The 21,218-nt window shown below is 48.2% G+C and overlaps 1 protein-coding gene across 8 annotated transcripts in view; it reads left to right on the top strand.

The window, feature by feature from the left end:
* The window catches only part of LOC307241132 (voltage-gated potassium channel subunit beta-2-like), a gene marked incomplete at its 5' end in the record, with an annotated part of 73,178 nt that extends 52,359 nt beyond the window's left edge, over positions 1 to 20,819 (top strand). For 7 of the 8 annotated variants that reach the window (XM_080015156.1, XM_080015155.1, XM_080015152.1 and 4 more), the window contains 3 exons: positions 7,462 to 7,582; positions 13,835 to 13,923; positions 17,649 to 20,819. In XM_080015156.1, the coding sequence (XP_079871282.1) occupies positions 7,462 to 7,582; positions 13,835 to 13,923; positions 17,649 to 17,738 (300 nt within the window). In that variant the 3' untranslated portion in view covers positions 17,739 to 20,819. Of the gene's footprint in view, positions 1 to 7,461; positions 7,583 to 13,834; positions 13,937 to 17,648 lie in introns of all 8 variants that reach the window. The other variant, XM_080015153.1, reaches the window with a different exon arrangement.
* Positions 20,820 to 21,218: the final 399 nt, after the last annotated feature.

Below are 21,218 nucleotides of genomic sequence, written 5' to 3'. Positions count from 1 at the left end.
AATTTGATAAATTATATAAACTAGAATTAGCGGTCCAGCTCCGAAGGGGCAGAAGCCTAATTCGCCTACCATAATTTGCACCGCAAGATCTTTTTCATAGTTCTAACAACTTTTGGAAGAGCCCGCCATTTTTTTTTACATCCACACTGCAGTAACTATGATAGTTTGAGGTTCTTAGAACTCCACATCCGAGGACTTTTTTAGCTCCTACTCCAGGGCAGGAATTAACCGGCACAAGAGGAACCTTCAGTGATGTAAGTGCACAGTGATCCCAGTCCCAGGGTGATCCCAGCCCCTGGGTAATGCACATGATCTCCGCCTTCTTCTACTTTCCCCTCCCTCTCTTTACCTGTCCCATTAGCCCAACTCTATTCACCTTCGCACACAGCTGTTCCAGATCTGCAATCTAACCCCTATATATGCCTCTCTCACCAGTCACCCATTTCCAGATTGTCTTCGATGTTTGCACCAGACTCTCCAGCGTTTTCCGGACTGATTCCCTGCTACCAACTCTGCTTCGCTCTGACCACATATCCTGCCTGCCACTCCGCCTGTCTTCTGTCTGCACTCCTCGTTATCGAACCTGCCTGTCCCCGACGATGTATCCTGCCTGCCCCCTGCCTGTCTTCCGTCCGCTCTACAAATAAAAGACATTACCAAATATCCCTGCCTGTCTTTGTGCTGCAATTGGGTCCTAACCACACCCGTTACAGTACAATCTGGCCAACAATGGACCCAGCACACAACCCCGAGTTGCTGGCACGCCTTTGAAGGGTGGAGTCACAGCTCCAACACCAGGAGGCTGTCCGAGCCTCCACCTCAGCGGACGTTCAGCTAGCAGCGGCTAGCCAGGAGCAAGGGCTCGCCACGCTAGCTGCCCAGGTCCAGCAGCTCGCCATCGCACTTGGTCAGTTCATCCCGCAAACCTGCTTCCCCGGACCCACCTGCACCGGCCCAGCCTGGGTACTCCCTGGAGCCCCGGGTGGGGGTTCCAGAACGCTACGCCGGAGACGCAGACGGCTGTAGTCCGTTCATTACGAACTGTTCCATCCTCTTCGCTCTGCAGCCCCACACCTTCGCCTCCGAGGAAGCCAGGGTGGCGTTCACCGTAAATCACCTGGCGGGCCGCGCTCGGCTATGGGGAACGGCCGAGTGGGAACGACGCACACCAGCCTGCTCCTCCTTCCACGCCTTCACCGCTGAGCTCCGCAAGGTGTTCGGGGTGACATCACGAGGTCCCGATGCTGCTGGTGGCCTCCTGGGTCTCAGTCAAGGGTCCTGCTCTGTGGTCGATTCGCGATCGACTTCCGCACCCAGGCTCGACTGAGCGAGTGGAACCCGGCAGCCCAGATTGACGCGTTCCTGATGGGATTAGCAGAGTACGTGAAGGATGAGCTAGTTTCCCACGACCTGCCCACCTCTCTCGATGGCATCATTGAGCTTGCTTCCCGTATCGACTGACACATCCAGGCCCGCCAGCGAGAGAGGAGTCAGAGGCAAGTGGAGCGCCGCCCAGCAACCCGTCTTCCAGGTTCCTCCGGGCCGCCAGCTCTTCCGGCCCGTCAACCCACGAGTGATGCCTCTCCCATGCGGGTTGGCCGGTCCAGCCTCACCCCAGAGGAGAAGGAGAGACGCCGGGTGGGGAACCTTTGCCTCTACTAGCTGGACACTACATTTCTGGGTGTCCGGTAAAAGGGCCGTGCTCGCCAGTGAGGGAGGAGGTCCTGGTGAGCCACACCTCCAAATCCCCCTCCAACCTCCAGTCTGCCAGGCTCGGCTGCTCCTGCCCCAAGGCTCACATTCCCTCGCCATACTTATTGACTCTGGTTCCGATGTTAACATCATCATCGATAACCTAGCACGGCAGTTGGGTGTTGGTCGAGTTCTCCTGCCTTCTCCGGTACCTGCCACTGCCCTGTATGGCCGCCTCCTGGGGACAGTCACCCATCAGACAGTGCCCATCCGCATGCTCCTGTCCGGCAACCACCACGAGATGATACAGTTCTGCCGCTCATCTCATCAGCCTTCAAACTCCTGGAGGGGGCCACGGTGTTCACCAAGCTCGACCTACGCAATGCCTACCATCTGGTCCGGGTTCGAGAGGGGGACGAATGGAAGACGACGTTCAACACTCCCTCCGGTCACTACGAATATCTGGTGATGCCCTTTGGTCTCACCAACGCCCCCGCTGTCTTCCAGGCCCTGGTCAATGACGTGCTCAGGGACATGCTCAACAAAATCTTCTTTGTGTACCTCGACGACATCCTGATCTTCTCCCGATCCCAAGATGAGCACGTCCACCACGTCCAGGCGGTCCTGCAGCGCCTCTTGGAGAACTCACTCTTTGTCAAGGCGGAGAAGTGTGAGTTTCACGTCCCGTCCGTCTCCTTCCTGGGGTGCGTCGTAGGGAGGGGGACCATCCAGATGGACTCCACTAAGGTCTCCACCGTCACCACCTGGCCCGCCCCGGACACCCGCAAACAACTCCAGCGCTTCCTCGGTTTTGCCAACTTCTATCGGAGGTTCATCCAATGCTACAGCACGGTGGCTGCCCCCCTCACAGCCCTAACTTCCTCCAAGGTGCCGTTTCGGTGGTCCGCCGCCGCCAACGACGCCTTCCTGGCCCTGAAGGCACGTTTCACTTCAGCCCTCATTCTGGTATTGCCTGACCCCGAACGGCAGTTTGTGGTTGAAGTGGACGCCTCCGACCAGAAGCTTCAACCCTGCGCCTTCTTCTCCAGGTGTTTAACCCCGGCCGAAAGGAACTACGACATCGGGAATAGGGAGCTTCTCGCCGTCAAATTGGCCCTGGAGGAGTGGCGACACTGGCTAGAGGGAACCCAGCTGCCGTTCCTGGTTTGGACCGACCACAAGAACCTGGAGTATATCCAGTCCGCCAGGAGACTGAACTCCCATCAGGCCTGTTGGGCGCTCTTCCTTACAAGGTTCAATTTCTCCCTCTACTATCGTCCGGGGTCACGCAATATCAAACCTGACGCCCTGTCCCGCAGTTCCAGGAGGAGGAGATAGACGCTGCTGACCCTGACACCATTCTACCCTCCTCACGTCTAGTTGCCAAACTCACCTGGGAGGTGGAAGAGAAGATCAGAGCCGCCGCCCAGGACCAACCTGGACCCAGCGCATGTCCGCCCGACCGTCTGTTCGTCCTGCCTGACCCCCGGTCCGAGGTTCTCCAGTGGGCCCACAACTCCCGACTCACCTGCCACCCGGGGATCCAGCGGACGAAGGAGGTCGTCCAGCGTCGCTTCTGGTGGCTCTCCCTGGGTGAGGACGTCCGAGGGTTCGTCAATGCCTGCCCCACCTGTAACCAGCACAAACCCTCTCTTCTTACTCCTGCTGGTCTCCTACACCCACTGCCGGTTCCTCATCGCCCCAGGTCTCACATCTCCGTGGACTTCGTTACTGGTCTGCCACCGTCTAGCGGCAACACTACCATCCTGACCGTGGTGGACCGGTTTAGCAAGATGGCTCACTTCGTGCCTCTACCGAAGCTCCCGTCGGCCAAGGGCACTGCCAAGCTATTATTGTACCACGTCGTCCGCCTCCATGGCATCCCGGTAGATGTTGTATCCGACCGGGGTCCCCAGTTCGCCTCTGTCTTCTGGAGGGAGTTCTGTGCGCTCCTGGGGGCCACCGTCAGCCTCTCTTCAGGGTACCACCCCCAGTCCAACGGCCAAACGGAGCGGAAGAACCAGGCGATGGAGACGGCGTTCGCTGCATGACATCACAACACCCGTCGTCCTGGTCCGAGCAGCTTTTGTGGGTGGAATATGCCCACAACATCCTGACCAGTTTGGCCACAGGCCTCTCCCCCTTCCAGTGCGCCTACGGCTTCCAAACGCCACTGTTCCCGGCCCTTGAGAAGGAGGCTTCCTGCCCGTCCGTCCAGGCCTTCATTCGCCGCTGCCGCAGGACCTGGACCCGGGCCCGGGCCGCCCTCCTCCGAGCCGCTGGCCGCAACGCCTCTGCCGCCAACCGTCGCCGCTCCCAGGCCCCGGAGTACCAGCCGGGCCAGAAGGTCTGGCTCTCCACCCAGGTCCTCCCCCTGAAGGTTGACTCTAAGAAGCTGGCTCCTCGGTTCATCGGCCCATTCAAGATCGAGAAGGTTGTCAACCCGGTGGCAGTGCGGCTCAAGCTCCCCAGGTCCATGCGCGTCCATCCCACCTTCCACGTGTCCAAGGTCAAGCCAGTCCGGGAGAGTGCTCTGGTCCCCTTGGCGCCTCCCCTGCCTCCTCCACGCTTCATTGACGGGGGTCCTGCCTTCTCTGTCCGCCGTCTCCTACATTCCCGCCGGTGTGGGAGAGGCCTGCAGTACCTGGTGGATTGGGAGGGTTACGGCCCGGAGGAGAGGTCCTTGGTCCCTGCGAGGCACATTCTGGACCACACCCTCCCAGCCCTCCAGACCGGGTCAACCCTCCCGACCGCAGACCCCACCACTTCTCTTGTCTGGGGCCTCCAGCGATGTTTCAGAGGCGGAGGATGTCGACCCTGGGGGTCCCTCCTCCGATGAAGACGTAGCCCATTTAGCGGAGGACGAGGAGATGGACGGGGGTCTCCAACTACTCCGATGAGGATCACGTGGCCCATTTAGCGGAGGACGTGGAGATGGACGGGGTCTCCGCCACTCCGCCTGTCTTCTATCTGCACTCCTCGTTATCGAACCTGCCTGTCCCCGACGATGTATCCTGCCTGCCCCCTGCCTGTCTTCCGTCTGCTCTACAAATAAAAGACATTACCAAATATCCCTGCCTGTCTTTGTGCTGCAATTGGGTCCTAACCACACCCGTTACAGTTGGTCCAGACGTCCACGGTCCCTCGGGCTGAGGATTAGGGACCAGCAAAAAAAGTTTTGTTTTTATTGTAGATGTATTTATTTCATTTTCTGACGTTAATTGAATTAAGCAAAAATCATAGTGCGGTGTCCTGGTGCGTAACCCATGACCTGTGCCTTACACAAGTCGGAACAATCTTTTTAATTACGCCTTTGTTTAGAAACTGATTTTGGTGGAATGATAAGGTGAAATCAGTAAAAGTTACGGACTAAATACAAAATTGAAGTCATGCTGAAACCCCATTGGCTGATGTCACTTCAGACTTCCTATTGGCATTGCGAATGCAACCAGGAAAAAAGCCCTTGAAGTTAACTAGTTCTCGGGGGACATCCCCAGTTCCCCTCATACATAGTGACTATTAACCTTAATTATGTTTGGGAAAAAAGAAACATTCCAGAGATATCAATGTAAACAATCTTACTGAGTTTTAATTACTGGTAACCATAATCATAATAAATTTCATAATACAAGGAAAATGTATTTTTTGTGTATGTGTTTTGAAATTTTTTCATTCTTTTTGTGTTTTTGGTGTAGCCCACTACATACTATTAATTTCATTACATATCCTCTACAATTGAAGTCAGTTACCTTAGTTTATTTATAGGTTTATAGAATGCATTGTTATTGTGAAGGCAGTTTTTTGTTAATTTACAAAGTGCCATAAAATAATTCTGTTCACCAAAATGGGTTAATGATCGCGATAAATAATCGTGCTCACAATATTGACTAATATAATCGTGATTATCATTTTAGCCATAATGCAGCCCTGCTTCAGAATGATGCCTGCTGTTAGTTGTGGCATAGGAAACCCACCCACACCAATTATAGAATTCCGCGATATTCATAATTGCAAGAAAATTTACTGTATAAAAATAATTACTAATAACTTTTTGGGGAGTGTGTTTTTTTTGTTGGCAGGCGGGGTACAGGGATGTATCGCGCCAGTCGGCACAATAATAACATACCCCAGGGCCTTCTAGCTATCCCAGAGGGTGAGACGCAATCTTTTTTTTTTTTTTCAAGCTGTCACCCCTAGTACATTGGGGCCTTCTAGGGCCTTCTATCTGAAGGCCCTGCAGTAGGAGGCACCTAACGATAGTTTTCTGCCCAGAGACAACCAAAAAGAAAGATTGTGATTGGTTTGTTTCTCCTATTTTCAATTCTAACACATCCCATATACATAACATTACAATGATAACAAAGTCCTGACAAGACTTAATATGTTTTTGTCAAGTTTTAAATATTGTTAAAATATTTTTTTTAAATTTCATAAAATTTCACATACTGCAGGGCCTTCTCTGAATATCTACAAGGCCACTGAGAGTCACTGGGGAACCATAATGTTCTCAAACAACACCATACATGTTGGTCTGCGCAAAGTTATGACTGGTCCTCTGAAAAGTTCCAGTAAAGGAGTAATAGGGGATGGTTGCTCAGGAGGTAGAGCTGGTGGTCTAGTGATCCAAAGGTTGCTGGTTCGATCCCAGGCTCCTCCTGCTAGCATGCTGTAGTGTCCTTGAGCAAGACACTTAACCCCTAATTGCTCCTGATGGCTGCGTCCGTCGGTGTTTGAACAATTGTAAGTCGCTTTGGATAAAAGCGTCTGCTAAATGTAATAGAATTGTTTTGTCAGGTTTTCGTAAGTATTGGTCATTAATAAGATATACATATCACACATATCAGACCTGATTGAATAAGACACATGGGATTTGACAAAACAGAACAGGGTGCATCGTATAGAATTCATTAAATTGAGAGTGGATATAATTTAGAAAAAAAATGAAATGTGAAAATTATAGTGGTAGTGGTATTTCAAAACTGTCACTTTCTTAACCTAGCGTCAATTCACCTTACACCATCGTTACTTGGTCGTTACTTAGTCTCGTAGTCTGATGACCAGGTCAATTGAAGTGAAAACTACCTAAGGTGTGGATCTTCCAAGTTACTGGTTTTGATGCTTTGTTAAAACTGGTGGGCCGGTCCACGGTTTGGACTGCCCAGCATACATTAACCATTGGAGCAACCTCTAATAAATGCCTGAGCACCTGTTTCTAAATTCAACCAGATATATGTGCAAGATAGCTGTAACGAATCAGAATAATAAGTTGTGTTATGAGGGTTTTTGTTAAAAACAATTTTCTTCATGCATAATATCAATAAAACAACTAATTGAGTCAACATCAACAAGAACAACAATAGTTAGTCATAGCTGGCTAACAAGACTTTTGGCTTCCATCCAATAGATTGGAGACCTGACCACTTGTTTAGTTGGTGGAGATTTGTGATGACAGGAAGGACACTTTGCTGGTTTCTTCTTTATGAATTGTTATACTAAAGCAAATTTAGTACGTGAGTAAAAAGAACAATGGCTTCTCAGACATAATGCATCATCATATAGACACGACACTTCCTTTCATCATGTCGCAAAAGGCCTTTCAGAACATTTTCAGAGTAATCAGAGCCCAACATCAGAGCCCTGTCCCAGGAAACAGTAAACAGATTTGCTCCACAAGGAAGCCACATCGGCTGTTTATTGTCAGAATATGACTTTTGCTAGCTCTATAGTCTGGTGCTACTGTACCGTAAGATGTATGTGCTGTCCTGACAGGGTTACCAGTGGATGAAGGACAAGATCCTGAGTGAGGAAGGGCGTCGTCAGCAGGCGAAGCTGAAAGAGCTGCAGGCCATCGCAGAGAGGCTGGGCTGCACGTTGCCGCAGCTCGCCATTGGTAATCAAACGACCTGCCGCTCTCTTTTTTTCTGTCCTGCACTGGAGGGACAGACAGACACAGATGGATGCCAACCAACACACACACGCAGACACTCACTACAACATTCTATTTCACGCACACTGTTGTTGCCCATGGACTTCCTGGCCAAAAGAACAGATGGCTTTAATCCACACATACACTACTCACAAAAAGTTAGGGATATTTGGTTTTCAGGTGAAATTTATGGAAAATGAAAAAAGGTCACGCTACAGTGATATTATATCATGAAAGTAGGGCATTTAAGTAGAAGCATGCAATGGTGATTTCTTCATCTCAAACAATTTATTGAAACAAAAGCCAACAACAGTGGTGGGTATACCACAACAAAAAATGTCAATGTCTCAATAACTTGTCATGTGCCCTTGAGCATCAATTACAGCTTGACAACGACGTCTCATGTTGTTCACAAGTCGACTTATTGTCTGCTGAGGCATGGCACCCCACTCTTCTCGAAGGGCGCCCCTCAGGTCATTGAGGTTCTGGGGTTCAGAGTTACGAGCCTCTACACGGCGACTCAGCTGATCTCATAGGTTTTCTCTGAGATTCAGGTCTGGAGAAAGTGCAGGCCACTCCATTTGAGGGATTAATGATGTTATTCAGGTAGTATGGGCTTGTCACTGTACCATTCACAAAGTGTAGGGCACTTCTGTATTGACTAGACACACCTGCCCACACTAACACCACCACCAAAGGTTCGTCTGGTGACAACAGTGGCTGATGCATAGCGCTATCCTTGATGTCTCCAACATTGTTGGTGGCCATCATTTCTGCTCAACGTGAATCGACTTTCATCAGAGAACAGCACTGAGGCCCACTGTGTCAGGGTTCGCCCGGGTCCTTCGGCATCGGCCACTAGATGCCGCCAGTACTGCCTCATCAATGCTGCTCTGTTTCACCTGTTTCTGTTTCTGGTTACCCAGCCTCATTATGTCATATGTTTCACCTGTGTCTTGTTTTGTCTTTCCTATTTATACCCTGTCTTTTGTGTCCTTCCGTGCTCAGCCTTGAGTTTTTCTAGACTCCTGACAAAGCTCTCGTTTCCAAGCCCACGAAATTCTTACTTGTCTTTTGTCCGTTTTTTGTTTTGAAAAGTTCAATTGTTTTTTGGCGGTTTGTTTTTTGGAGTCCCATCTCCGATTTATTTGTGCCTTCCCTTTGTTGTGTGCTTGTTACAAGTAAACCTTTATTTTTGCCACCTCATCTCTGCCTTTGCCTCGTTCTCTGCACTGGGTCCACTCAGCATACCCAGCGACAGCAAGGCTGAGCTACAACATGGACCCAGCAGAGAGTCAGCCTCCAGAGATGGAACACATGCGGGTGGCCCTGACGAACCAGGGGACTGCGATTGGCCGTCATGAGCAGGCTCTCCAACAGATCCTGGACAAACTGCAGTCCCTCGCCCAGGCCGTCGAGCAGAGCCAGGCAGAGGCTCCACCTATGGCTCCTGCCCCAGCGCTGCCTACCATGAACTCGCGCCCTCCATATCACCGCAAACCACGACTGCCGGCGCCAGAGAGGTACGACGGTAACCCAGGAGGTTGTCGTGGCTTGTTGACGCAATGCTCCCTGGCTTTCGAGCTCCAGCCATCACATTTCCCAACCCAGCGCTCACGGGTGGCATACATTGTCACACTACTCACAGGCAAGGCACTCTCCTGAGCCACAGCCATCTGGAACCAGCAAACCCCGGCCTGCTCCAGCTACCAGGCTTTTGCCGAAGAGATGCGCCGAGTTTTTGACCACCCAGTCAGTGGGAGGGAGGCGTTGACACGGCTACTCCGGCTTCGCCAGGGGGTACAGAGCGTAGCGGATTACGCCATCACCTTCCGCACCTTCGCAGTGGCGTCTGAATGGAACAGCGAGGCACACATCGCGTCCTTCCAGGATGGTCTCATTGAGGGTGTCAAGGATGAGCTGGAATCCCGGGAGGCGCAGGATGACCTGGACACACTCATCGAAACAGCTATTCGGGTGGAAAACCCCCTCCGGGAGAGACAAAGGGAACGCCATTCTTCCACTTCATCACTACCAGCGCGCAGAGCAGTCCTGGGGACGACGTCTCCCGAGCATCTCCGAGCTGTCCCAAGCCCGTCTCCGGCATCGATGGAGGAGCCCATGCAAGTAGGCAGCACGCGGCTCTCTCGGTCTGAACGTGACCGGCGGATGAGGGAGCACTGCTGCTTGTACTGTGGGATCCCGGGTCATTTCCGTTCTTCCTGCCCTGAGCTCCCGGGAAAAGCCAACTCTCATCCAGGGTAGGGAGAACTGTGACGAGGCCAACTTTCTCTCCCGAGCTCGAGGGGACCGGGGTTCCTGCTGACTGCCTCCCTCGCCTGGGGAAATCAACATCACTCCCTCCAAGCTATGGTGGTTTCTGGCGCTGCAGGAAGCTTCCTGGATGTGGGGCTAGCAAAAGCCCTAAAGCTCCCTCTGGCACCTCTGGAGCATCCTCTCACGGTGACAGCCGTGGATGAAGACCACTGGGCTCCGGCAGCGTGTGTCATCTCACCGCCCCCCTTTGGCTGTCATGGGAGGGAAAACATTCAGAGGTAATCCAGCTCCACCTCATCCACTCTCCTGAATTTCCACTGGTCCTGGGCTACCCATGGCTGGACCATCACAACCCCCATCTGGATTGGGCCTCAGGGCGTCTCACCGAATGGGGTCCTGCCTGCCACACCACCTGTCTTTGTTCCAGTCTGTCTTCTCACCCCCTCAAGTCTCCAGTCCATGTCCAAGCTCCGGCCCCTTCACAAGCCCCAGTCCACTCCGGAGTTCCTGTCCCTGTACTGGCTCCAGTCCGTATTCAAGTCCCCATCCATCCCGAGTTTTCACGAGTGCCCCACGAGTATGCCGAGCTGAGGGAGGTCTTCAGCAAAGGACGGGCCACCACTCTTCCTCCCCATCGGCCGTATGACTGCGCCATCGACCTTCTGCCTGGCACCTGCCCTCCTCGAGGACGCCTCTTCTCTCTCTCTGCCCCTGAGACTACAGCCATGGAGGAGTACATCCGGGAGGCGCTCACCTCAGGTTTCATCCGCCCTTCCACCTCCCCGGCGGGCGCAGGCTTTTTCTTCGTGGGTAAAAAAGATGGCGGCCTGCGTCCCTGCATTGATTACCGTGGCCTTACCAAGATCACGGTCAAAAATCGCTACCCCCTTCCTCTCATGTCCACATCTTTCGAGCAACTGCAAGAGTCCACCATCTTCACCAAACTCGATCTTCGAAACGCATACAATCTCGTCCGTGTCAGCGAGGGGGATGAGTGGATGACCGCCTTCAACACACCCACTGGCCATTATGAATACCTGGTCATGCCTTTTGGATTGACCAATGCTCCCGCTGTCTTTCAAGCCTTTGTAAACGACGTCCTCCATGAGTTTCTCAACCGCTCCGTGTTCGTCTACATCGATGACATCCTCATCTTCTCCAGGACCCTTCCCAAACACATACAGCATGTGAGACAGGTCCTTCACCGTCTGCTCGCCAATAGACTATGTGAAACTGGAGAAGAGTGAGTTCCACGCCACCACCGTTCAGTTCCTGGGGTTTGTCATCACCGAGGGTCACGTCCAGATGGATCCTGCCAAGACCGAAGCCGTCCGTGACTGGCCACCACCTACCTCAGTCAAACAGGTGCAGCGCTTCCTCAGGTTTGCCAACTTTTACAGACGATTCATTCAGAGTTTTAGCACTGTGGCTGCTCCTCTCACTGCCCTCACTAGGACATCCACAGTCCGCTTCGCCTGGACTGCTGAGGCTGATAGGTCGTTCAGAGCTTTCAAAACACGATTCACCACTGCCCCTGTCCTGGCCACACCAGAGCCTACCCTACCCTTCGTTGTGGAGGTGGATGCTTCCGATGTGGGAGTGGGAGCTGTTCTGTCTCAAAGGACGCACAACGAAAAGCTCCATCCATGTGCCTTCTTCTCCCGTCGCCTCACCCCAGCGGAGCGGAACTATGACATAGGTAACCGAGAGCTACTGGCAGTCAAAACTGGCGCTGGAGGAGTGGCGGCACTGGCTGGAGGGGGCCCAACACCCATTTATCGTCTGGACCGACCACAAGAACCTGACATACATTCAGGACGCCAAACGCCTCAACTCCCGGCAAGCCCGATGGGCCCTCTTTTTCAATCGTTTCAACTTCATCCTGTCATATCGTCCCGGTTCCAAGAATCTCAAGCCCGACGCTCTCTCCAGACAGTTCGACCCTCCTGAGCTGGTTGAACTCCCCGAGCTACTGAACTCATGGTGCAGCATGTTGTCAGGGTGTTCGGCCTGCCCCGGACGTCGTGTCGGACCGCAGTCGGCAGTTTGCCTCCCGGTTCTGGAAGGCATTCCACCAGCTCCTCGGCGCCTCCGTCAGCCTGTCCGCCGGTTTCCACCCCCAATCCAACGGCCAGACGGAGCGGGTCAACCAGGACCTGGAGACCACCCTGAGGTGCCTCGTGTCCTCCAACCCTGCCTCCTAGAGCGACCGTCTTGTGTGGGCGGAATACGCTCACAACACTCTTCCACCGCGCTGCTCTTCCACCGGCATGTCCCCGTTTGAGTACCAGTTCGGGTACGTACCTCCACTGTTTCAGGAGCAGGAGGCAGAGGTGGGAGTGCCATCAGCCCAGCGGTTCGTCCAGCGGTGCCGACGGACCTGGCAGAGGGCTCATCAGGCGCTGCTGAGGGCATCCCGGCAGCAGCGGATCCAGGCTAACCGACGGCGCAGACCAGCGCCTATGCTCCGTCCAGGCCAGAGGGTCTGGCTGCCCACCAGGGACCTTCCATTGCAGCTGGAGTCGCCCAAGCTCGCGCCACGGTATGTTGGGCCCTTCAATGTCGTGCGGCGGGTCAATCCTGTCGCATACTGTCTTCTGCTCCCCCGGTCCATGAGGATAAACCCCACCTTCCACGTGTCTCGTCTCCGACCGGTGGTCACCAGCACCTTGGCGTCCATCACAAGGCCTCCTCCCGTGCCTCGCATCATTGACGGTCGGCCTGCCTACACGGTCCGCCGGCTCCTGGACTCCCGCCGGGTCCGCGGGGCCCTGCAATATCTGGTGGACTGGGAGGGTTACGGTCAGAGGAGCGCTCCTGGGTTCCAGTCGTTCCTGGACAAGGGGGTCCTGTCAGGGTCCGCCCGGGTCCTTCCGGCACCGGCCACTAGATGCCGCCAGTACTGCCTCATCAATGCTGCTCTGTTTCACCTGTTTCTGTTTCTGATTACCCAGCCTCATTATGTCATATGTTTCACCTGTGTCTCATTTTGTCTTTCCTATTTATACCCTGTCTTTTGTGTCCTTCCGTGCACATCCTTGAAAGCTCTCGTTTCCAAGCCCACGAAATTCTTACTTGTCTTTTGTCCATTTTTTTGTTTTGAAAAGTTCAATTGTTTTTTGGGGGTTTGTTTTTTTGGAGTAAATCTCCGATTTATTTGTGCCTTCCCTTTGTTGTGTGCTTGTTACAAGTAAACCTTTATTTTTGCCACCTCATCTCTGTCTCTGCCTCGTTCTCTGCACCTGGGTCCACTCAGCACACCCCGCGACACACTGGTCCCTCGTCCAGCTTCCTGGCCCGTGCAAGACGATGATGCCTGTGCCTGATGGTGTGGTCGGGTACCCTTGCAGGTCGTCTAGCACGCAGACCACGCTGATGTAAATGGTTTCGAATGGTCTGACGTGACACTTGGGTGCCTCTCACCTCCCTTAAATGTGCCTGGAGTTGAGTTGATCAATTGTTAGGTGTTTTCTTGGACTTATGATGTCACAATGTGAACAGCATGATGAAGAGGACTGTTGAAATACCAATTCTAATTGAACCAGGAAATGTATTGGTCGATTCATGGATCAAACACCTGTTGTAAATTTTGCCGTTCAGCTCCTTGTTAGAGAACAGCAAGTTGTGCAAAAAGTACTGAAACATGAACAGTTGGAAATGTGCATTCAAAAGTTTAGAGAAGGTCAAATTAAGTTCACCTGTAAAGTTTATAGTGCATTTTAGGTTCATCCTGAAATTTCACCCGAAAGCGGAATATCCCTAACTTTTTGTGAGTAGCGTATGTGCCCACACTGTCCCGATGTCATTGTCTGTCCGTCTGTCTACCTTTGCTCTTATGCCTACAAACATGCTGTAAACAGAATAACTATGGGGATCACCAAGGGGATCACTCTTATGGTCGTCCTTGCGTTTTCTTGTGGTTTCAATGCTGTGCTCTAGCGTGGTGCCTAAGGAATGAGGGGGTGAGTTCTGTCCTCCTGGGGGCTTCCAGCACTGACCAGCTGATGGAGAACATAGGAGCAATACAGGTGAGGACTGTAGGTAAGGCACCACTATCCAATGCTTACATCCACCGTGATAATCCTTCACAACCACCACCAGCGCTGCACCGACATCCCCAGCAGTGGCTACCCTCGATCCCTAATAACCACGCCCAATACCATATGAGCCTGTCCAATGATTAATGTGTGCTGACTGCTGCTGGTTCTGTATGGGCCTCCTTGGTGGCTATCATCCATCCTCATCTACAGTACCATCACCAATACCATACGGGCCTTGCCATTGGCACCATTGATGGATGCGCAGTGCCATTGGTTCTGCATGGGTCTCCTCAGTGGATAACATCCATCCCTCACCATCATCATGACACCATTGAGTTTTCTATCATCCACAGCCTCTGAGTTGACCTAATGAGCTGTTTTGGACAAATCCGAGCTGGACCTGATCTCAGAGAACGATTTTTACACAAGTGACATAATTAATTTGGCTACAAACCCTCTAACCCCTCTGGGTCTCTGCTGGTCTAATGTGTGCCTGCCAGCCACAATCCCTTGCTTCAGCTACAAAATCTGTGTACCTTAACCACTTCTCTCAAAGGCTTCTTTAATTATGTACAGTACATCCGCAAACGAAACTCTTAACTCAATGACAGGCACATGGGGGAGGGGCTGCCCACTCCCAGCGTGAATGGGCATCAAGGTAGCGGATTTTCTGGGCAAGATACACAATATTCATGAGGACCGTGTCCTCGACGTGCCCGCAATGGTGCGCATTGTGGTGCCATTGTGGGCATAAAAAAAATGAAAACAGTGTGAAGGGAAAAACATACTACTGTACTTAACGGACACACATCATCAGCTCCCACCCCCAAACTGAGATGGTTCCATGTGCCTTTTATACATTTTTTTTGAGCACCTGCCCCTCTTACGGTCTCTGCACAGGCCAGCTCAATGACACTATTCCCTCCCTCTATTAATACACACCATGTCAGGTCACTCTCAAGGCACTGGACACAATTGTCTGTGGAACCTGTAATTATGTCAATAACCTCCAGTCCCTTCCCATATACAATTTTCCAAAGTTACAACTTATGAAACTTGTAAACAACTGGCATTCCTGCTCCACAAATTTTGCTATCTAAGTTTCCTATTTACACTATCCTAATTCATCCGCTGACCTTGTTTTGTCCATGAAACTGCCCTTCAGCTCTGACAAGCTTACTCCTGCTGCTGAATCTGGCTAACAACCATTTGGCTCCTTTCTGACAATGTAGCCTTGCGCCAAAGTTCCACACATCACCTGACCCAAATCCTGCCCTCCTCCTCTGAACTTTGCCTACTATGTAATGTTGTTTATTGTCAAAAATGATTGTTAGGCACATTGGCTGCTTCCCTGGGGTTCCATGCGCTCCCTGCTTTGACAAGCGATGCAGCATCCCTAGAGTAATTTCTAAACTTACCTTAACACGTGGCATGCACAACCATTGCCATAGTATACATCCCAAATACCTTCCATTGCACTCCCATTTACCAGGGAGTTTTACATATTTTCACTACAAATAAGGTCTTTAAAAGATCGGTTCACTTTTTGAACCTAAGCCATATACAAAATTTGGTTCACAATCATTTATTCCCGTTCATAGCACAACCTCACCTAACACTTTATTATTGAGAAGCCTATAGCTCTGCTGCCTAATCTGTGCTTAAATTGGACTCCAATGGAGCAAACCTTTAAAAAAAAAAAAATAGTTGAAATGTATTTTCACTTGAAATCAGGACACACAATATCCTAGTCTTTACATCTTAATGTTATACAGGAAAAATGGTTGCAAACAATGCATATCATCAGGGTTGATTTTTTTTGGCTACATCTTTGCTAAGGAAACAGGAAGTTGCATCAATTCCTGACAACCTATTGTTTCTCTATGGATGTACTGTGGCAATTTCCAAAAGAAGTTATAAATACATCATATTGTTATTCCAAATGTAAAAAAAAGAAAAAGGTATATAAAAGTACATGTGTGGCAGGGCCCTCCGGCACAGACGACGATAGGTTGTTAACACCAGTTTATTGTAGAGAGAAGGCAAGGTGGAATTAGCCAGGAGCAGCTTCAACATGTCATGATATGGGCTCCTGAGCGTGTGGATGGGGTTTTAAACCTACTGCTTGTTAGCCCAACCGAGTGTCAGGTGTGGCTGCTCAAACCACCCCATTCACATACCCAACGCCAAACTGATGCAAGGAAGAATGGCCAAATCCTACCCACCAAGCAGAAAACAAAAAAAAAAAAATGTTTGAAGCAGACTGACCCAGGGTTCCAATACCTTAAATAATAAAAAACACTGGACTCTGAAACAGGGTTCCCATACAAACAAGTGTCCAAAAAACAAAAAAAGTTTTCAGGGCCCTCAGGCACACAAAACGGGGGGTTGTTAACACCAGTTTATTGTAGCGTGACGGTTAGGTGGAATTAGCTAGGAGCAGATTGAACATGTCATGACAGAGGCTACTCCTGAGTATGTTTGTGGATGGGGTTTTTAAACCTACTGCTCGTAAGCCCAACCAACGAGCGTCAGGTGTGGCTGCTCAAACCACCCCATCCACACACCACAATAGGCTTTTATTGTTTAAGCAGATGTCATTTAAGCACAGTGAGAAGCAGGTTGTTCTCAATAGTAAAGCAAGTCAGGTTGTGTTGATGGGATATGGGTTCTAAATGATGGTAATCAACATTTTAACAAGGCTTGGGTTGGAAAATAGCAAACCTATCCTTTAAATCTCATTCATAGTTAAATTTAAAAAAAAGTCTTAACCTCTGGGTGCCCACAGCCTAAAAATCAATATCTTCCCTCTGACACTTGCAAGTGTATGGAGTGGATGGTTTTGCTCTGTTCAATCATTTAATAAGTGGAGAAGGTCAATCAGCCTCTTTGCCCGCGGGGGACAAGGGGCAATTTAAGGTGGCATCAATTGAACAAGCTGTGCAACAACAGGAGCAACATCTGCCTAATTTGATTGCTAGGGCATTTCTATATATTTGCTTCTCCCATTATGGAGCCTTACTGCTATTTTTAGCAGGGAAATCTCTCCTCTCTCTGAATACGGAACCTATTTATTTGTCGCAATCTCCTGCCATTCCTTGAAGTATTTTAGTTTTTTGTGAAAATGTGGTATATTTTACACAAATTGATTACGTTTATTAAGTCAATATAATGACTACTGTGTATTTTCTAACCAAAACCATGTTATCTTAGTGGTCTGTTTTCTCACCATGCAAAATAGATAGATAGATGATCATTGTATTAATATTATTTTATTTTGTGTATATATATATATATATACAGTATATACATACTTTATATACACATACTGCATATACTGTATGTATATATATTATAGTAATCTTATATACTGTATATATATATAAAAAAATATAAAATGTAAAATAAAATATATAGTGTGTGGAAAGTCAATCATGTAAACAAGGTCTTGGTTGCTTGGTTGACAAATAATTTTGTGCCGGCAGGACTACTCTATTTTTAGTAATTGTGTGATAAACATTTTATTTGGATGAATACATTAATTAAGCCAGCCTTCAGGATTAAGACTACAAAGGTACCACACAGCGACTTCCACTGTATTATGCTTATATGATAGCATAGTGCAGATTAAGCTTCTGTAATAAGATGTAATCACATACCTCTATGTAGTCTCATCTACTTCCCTATGCATTATTGTGTTCTTTTGTCCGCAGGTGCTTCCAAAGCTGTCCTCGTCCATTGTGCATGAGGTGGACAGCATTCTCGGAAACAAACCCTACAGCAAAAAGGACTACAGATCCTAGAATCCTCAAAGGGGTTGTTGGCAACGTTGGAATCTGAGTCATTTTTTCTGTCAGCTGCTTGTTTGTCAGCTGCTTGCGAATGGTACACAGCAAGACAAAGACACACAACCAGAGAATGATCCGGTCGTTAGAGGAGTCATGTTCACACTGCGTTTACTCATGTAATCGAGCAACACTTTGAATTTGGTTCCTCCTCATCTCATTATTAGTAAGCGCAAGTTCAAGTGTATGCGTTACAACTTCAATTAGTTGTGGGGGGCGGAGAACTCATTAAGGAAAGTAAGTAAACAATTTCCTTTTTTCACGTTCTTCCTCTGGAGATTAATAAATTATTGAAGTGAGTTAGAAATTAGGCAAACCTTTCAAAAGCCACTTCCTGGCTTCTATATCAATCCTAGACAGCAACTTTGCAAGAATACAAACAACAAAGCACAATGTGAAAGCTTCAACAAGCCCCACACAAATCATATTGCGATGCTCTGTGAGTCCAATAATGGCTTAAAGTATACAGTAGGTTGGCTTTATTGGTCAACCCAGACTTCAACTCAAAATGTTGGTTCCCAACATTTATAACTGCTAAAATATGGCACAACTTTGTTGAATGCTTTACTATTGAGAAGCTTGGCCCTCACTGTTCTTAAATGCAGTCCAGCAGGGCAAACTTCCAACAGCAAACCAGCAGTTTAACAAGCTAGTAACACCCTCTTTTTGTGACTTCAGTCACCTCGTTTTCTCCTATTTCAGCAGCATGGAATGCACATTTGGCACCAAAGCGAAATAACTTGCCGCTCTCTCATCCCCACATTGTAACCTTTACACACATGTTAACATGGTCTGTAGTGGTTCATGACACTGGCATTGCTATTTTTGCATACCAGGACCATGCTTGGACATGATGCTTTCCACAGCTATGGAACCCTGTCTAGGCTGAGGCTCAAGCTGAAGAGGTACTGGAGTATTCTGAAAAGTACAACAGGTTTTTAGCACCCTTTAAAGAAACATGAAGGTCACTTCTCTCAATGCCAAAGAGAGGGCTAATCCCTTTATGTTGTGAATGCATCACGTACCATAAACAGAGTTTGTGGGCAATATTCTTATAAAAAGTTTCTATGCAGTGTCATCATCAATCTGCAATTCATATAGAGGAAGTGGCGCAGCGGTATGACAATGTAGTATGTCCGAGAAGCTGCCCAGGTATCGATTTATAAGAGCGTTCTTGCTGCTTGAGCATGGGTGGATTTTGAATCTCAGTGCCCCTTCACTGAGGTATCTGAGATGATTTGGTTGCATGCTTATTGGATCTCTCCCGACAGTAATGATTGCTATGGACGCCACTGTGTGAACCCTGAAATTGGCGTGCAAGTCTTATTGGTTTTCTAACAAAATTCCCAACACATTTGCAAGCGGTTGAATTTGCAGGCAGAGCAGTAGGCTGCAATTCTGACATGCAATTAATGACGACAAGACAATAGTAGTACTCCCACAAGTACTCCCACCTCAGACAGACCCCAAAAATGTCCCCCACTTTGTTTTGGTCCTAAAAAGAGTTGTGGGGGAAGAATATAGGGCAGAGTTCTAGCCATATAGACTGCAGTACAGAATGTGCAGTACAGTAAAAATAAAAATGTGATATTACATTGCATTTAGCAGACGCTTTTATCCAAAGCGACTTACAATTATTCAAACACCGACGACAGCCATCAGGAGTTAAGTGTCTTGCTCAAGGACACTGCAGCATGCTAGCAGGAGGAGCCTGGGATCGAACCAGCAACGTTTAGATTACTAGACCACCAGCTCTACCTCCTGAGCTACCATCCCCGGGGCACAAACAAATGGGGCACAATCCATCCCAATCACAGCGCGCTGTCAAATTAGTCACCTTGCTGAGGATGATCCATGGATGATAAGGTGTTACAATCTATGTAGGACTGTCTCTTAGGATTTGGCACCCTCTTCAGGATACTTACTGCCTAGTGCTTCACTGTTGGCGGGTGAACGTGCATGACTTCACTTCCATTCCCTCACCACCCTTTAAAGAAATTGCAAGAGTAAAATATAACCTGCATGGCAATTGCTCAATCTAATTAGAACATTTATGACAGTCACGCTTTATGCTACATAGGACTTTTCCGAGGAAGATTGATGCTTTTGTCGAGGAAGATTTTTGATTTAATTTAGTGCAGATTGGTGCAGTTTTGTACTGGGAACAATTTAACCTATTCCTCAGTCTCAAGAAGGAATGACTCTGCTGAGTATCTGTGAAAGAGGCAACACAATATAATGTGTTGAACGCAACAGTACAACAGTGCTATCTAAGTTTTGGCCATTTGTGTTTCCTATGTGACGAATTTGATGCCATTTGGGATTCATAATAGTCATCACATGATGAGACTCCTGTGTAGGTTTATCTTACCTCCTAAAATTAATTATATTTTTTATTTTTTTTGTCTTAAGTCAAGAGGTTTGACGCATAAATATGAATAAATAAATACCAGAATAAAACATTTCAGATGCGTCCAAAGGTGTACTTATCAGCATCTTAACAAATATCTCTAATGTTCACAATTTCCCCTGCATTTACATTTGATTCTATTTGTTTATATTCCTGACTTCATAAAATGTCCTCCTAGATACTCATCTCAGATACTCTTAACAAAGCCAACTAAATAGGCACGTTGACAAGTCTCCTAAACTCTAACGCATGGTGTAGCTATGCTGAAACCCACCAAATCAAATACTCATCCCAGTGTGACGCATTAAACTATATATTAAATTGCAAATTCAAGGTTTTTATTTTTCTACACCTATACAAATTATCTGCATAAGAGTCTGTAACATAAGTCTACTTTTGCTACTTCTCCAAATTATGTTATGGATTGTGAAGTACTCTATATTGACCTGAAGAGTGTGTGCATATATTGGTAATATTGTTTTTTGTTTTTGTTTTTTTTACTTGTTTCTGTATATATGCAATGCTTATTGCATTGTAATTGAGGCATAATTTCAATTTTATTTTGATCGTGTAAAGAACCTGTACATTTAAAAGAAATGCAAAAATAAAATGTTGTCTTTGTGGCTTGATTGTTTTTGTTGACTTGGGTGTTTGTAATATTACAGAATAGTTTAAGGTCCATTGCAAAATTAAATTTGTTTAATTAAAGTATTTTGAGAATAATATCTTTAAAAGATGAAAAATGGAATGTCAAGATTAAAGTTGAAATTTCAATGTAAAGCATTAAGGTTAAAGGGATAAGAAATTGGGTTTAAAGACATTTAGACAATGAAATTGACATATTGAGATTGAGATGATGCTAGTAATGCTGCCAATTAAAAATTTTAATTTGAAAGATTAAATGTCAAATGTCCTTTTTTTTAATATCTAAAATTATTTTAATAAGGTTTGTATAATGATGAATTCCATTTTTTTTTTAATGATGCATAGCTTGTGGAGCTAGTACTGTCAGACAACTTGCGAAGCAA

This window comes from Zeus faber, assembly GCF_960531495.2.
Source record: "Zeus faber genome assembly, chromosome: 15".
Classification (NCBI taxonomy): domain Eukaryota; kingdom Metazoa; phylum Chordata; class Actinopteri; order Zeiformes; family Zeidae; genus Zeus; species Zeus faber.
This window is presented reverse-complemented; position numbering and strand designations above follow the sequence as displayed.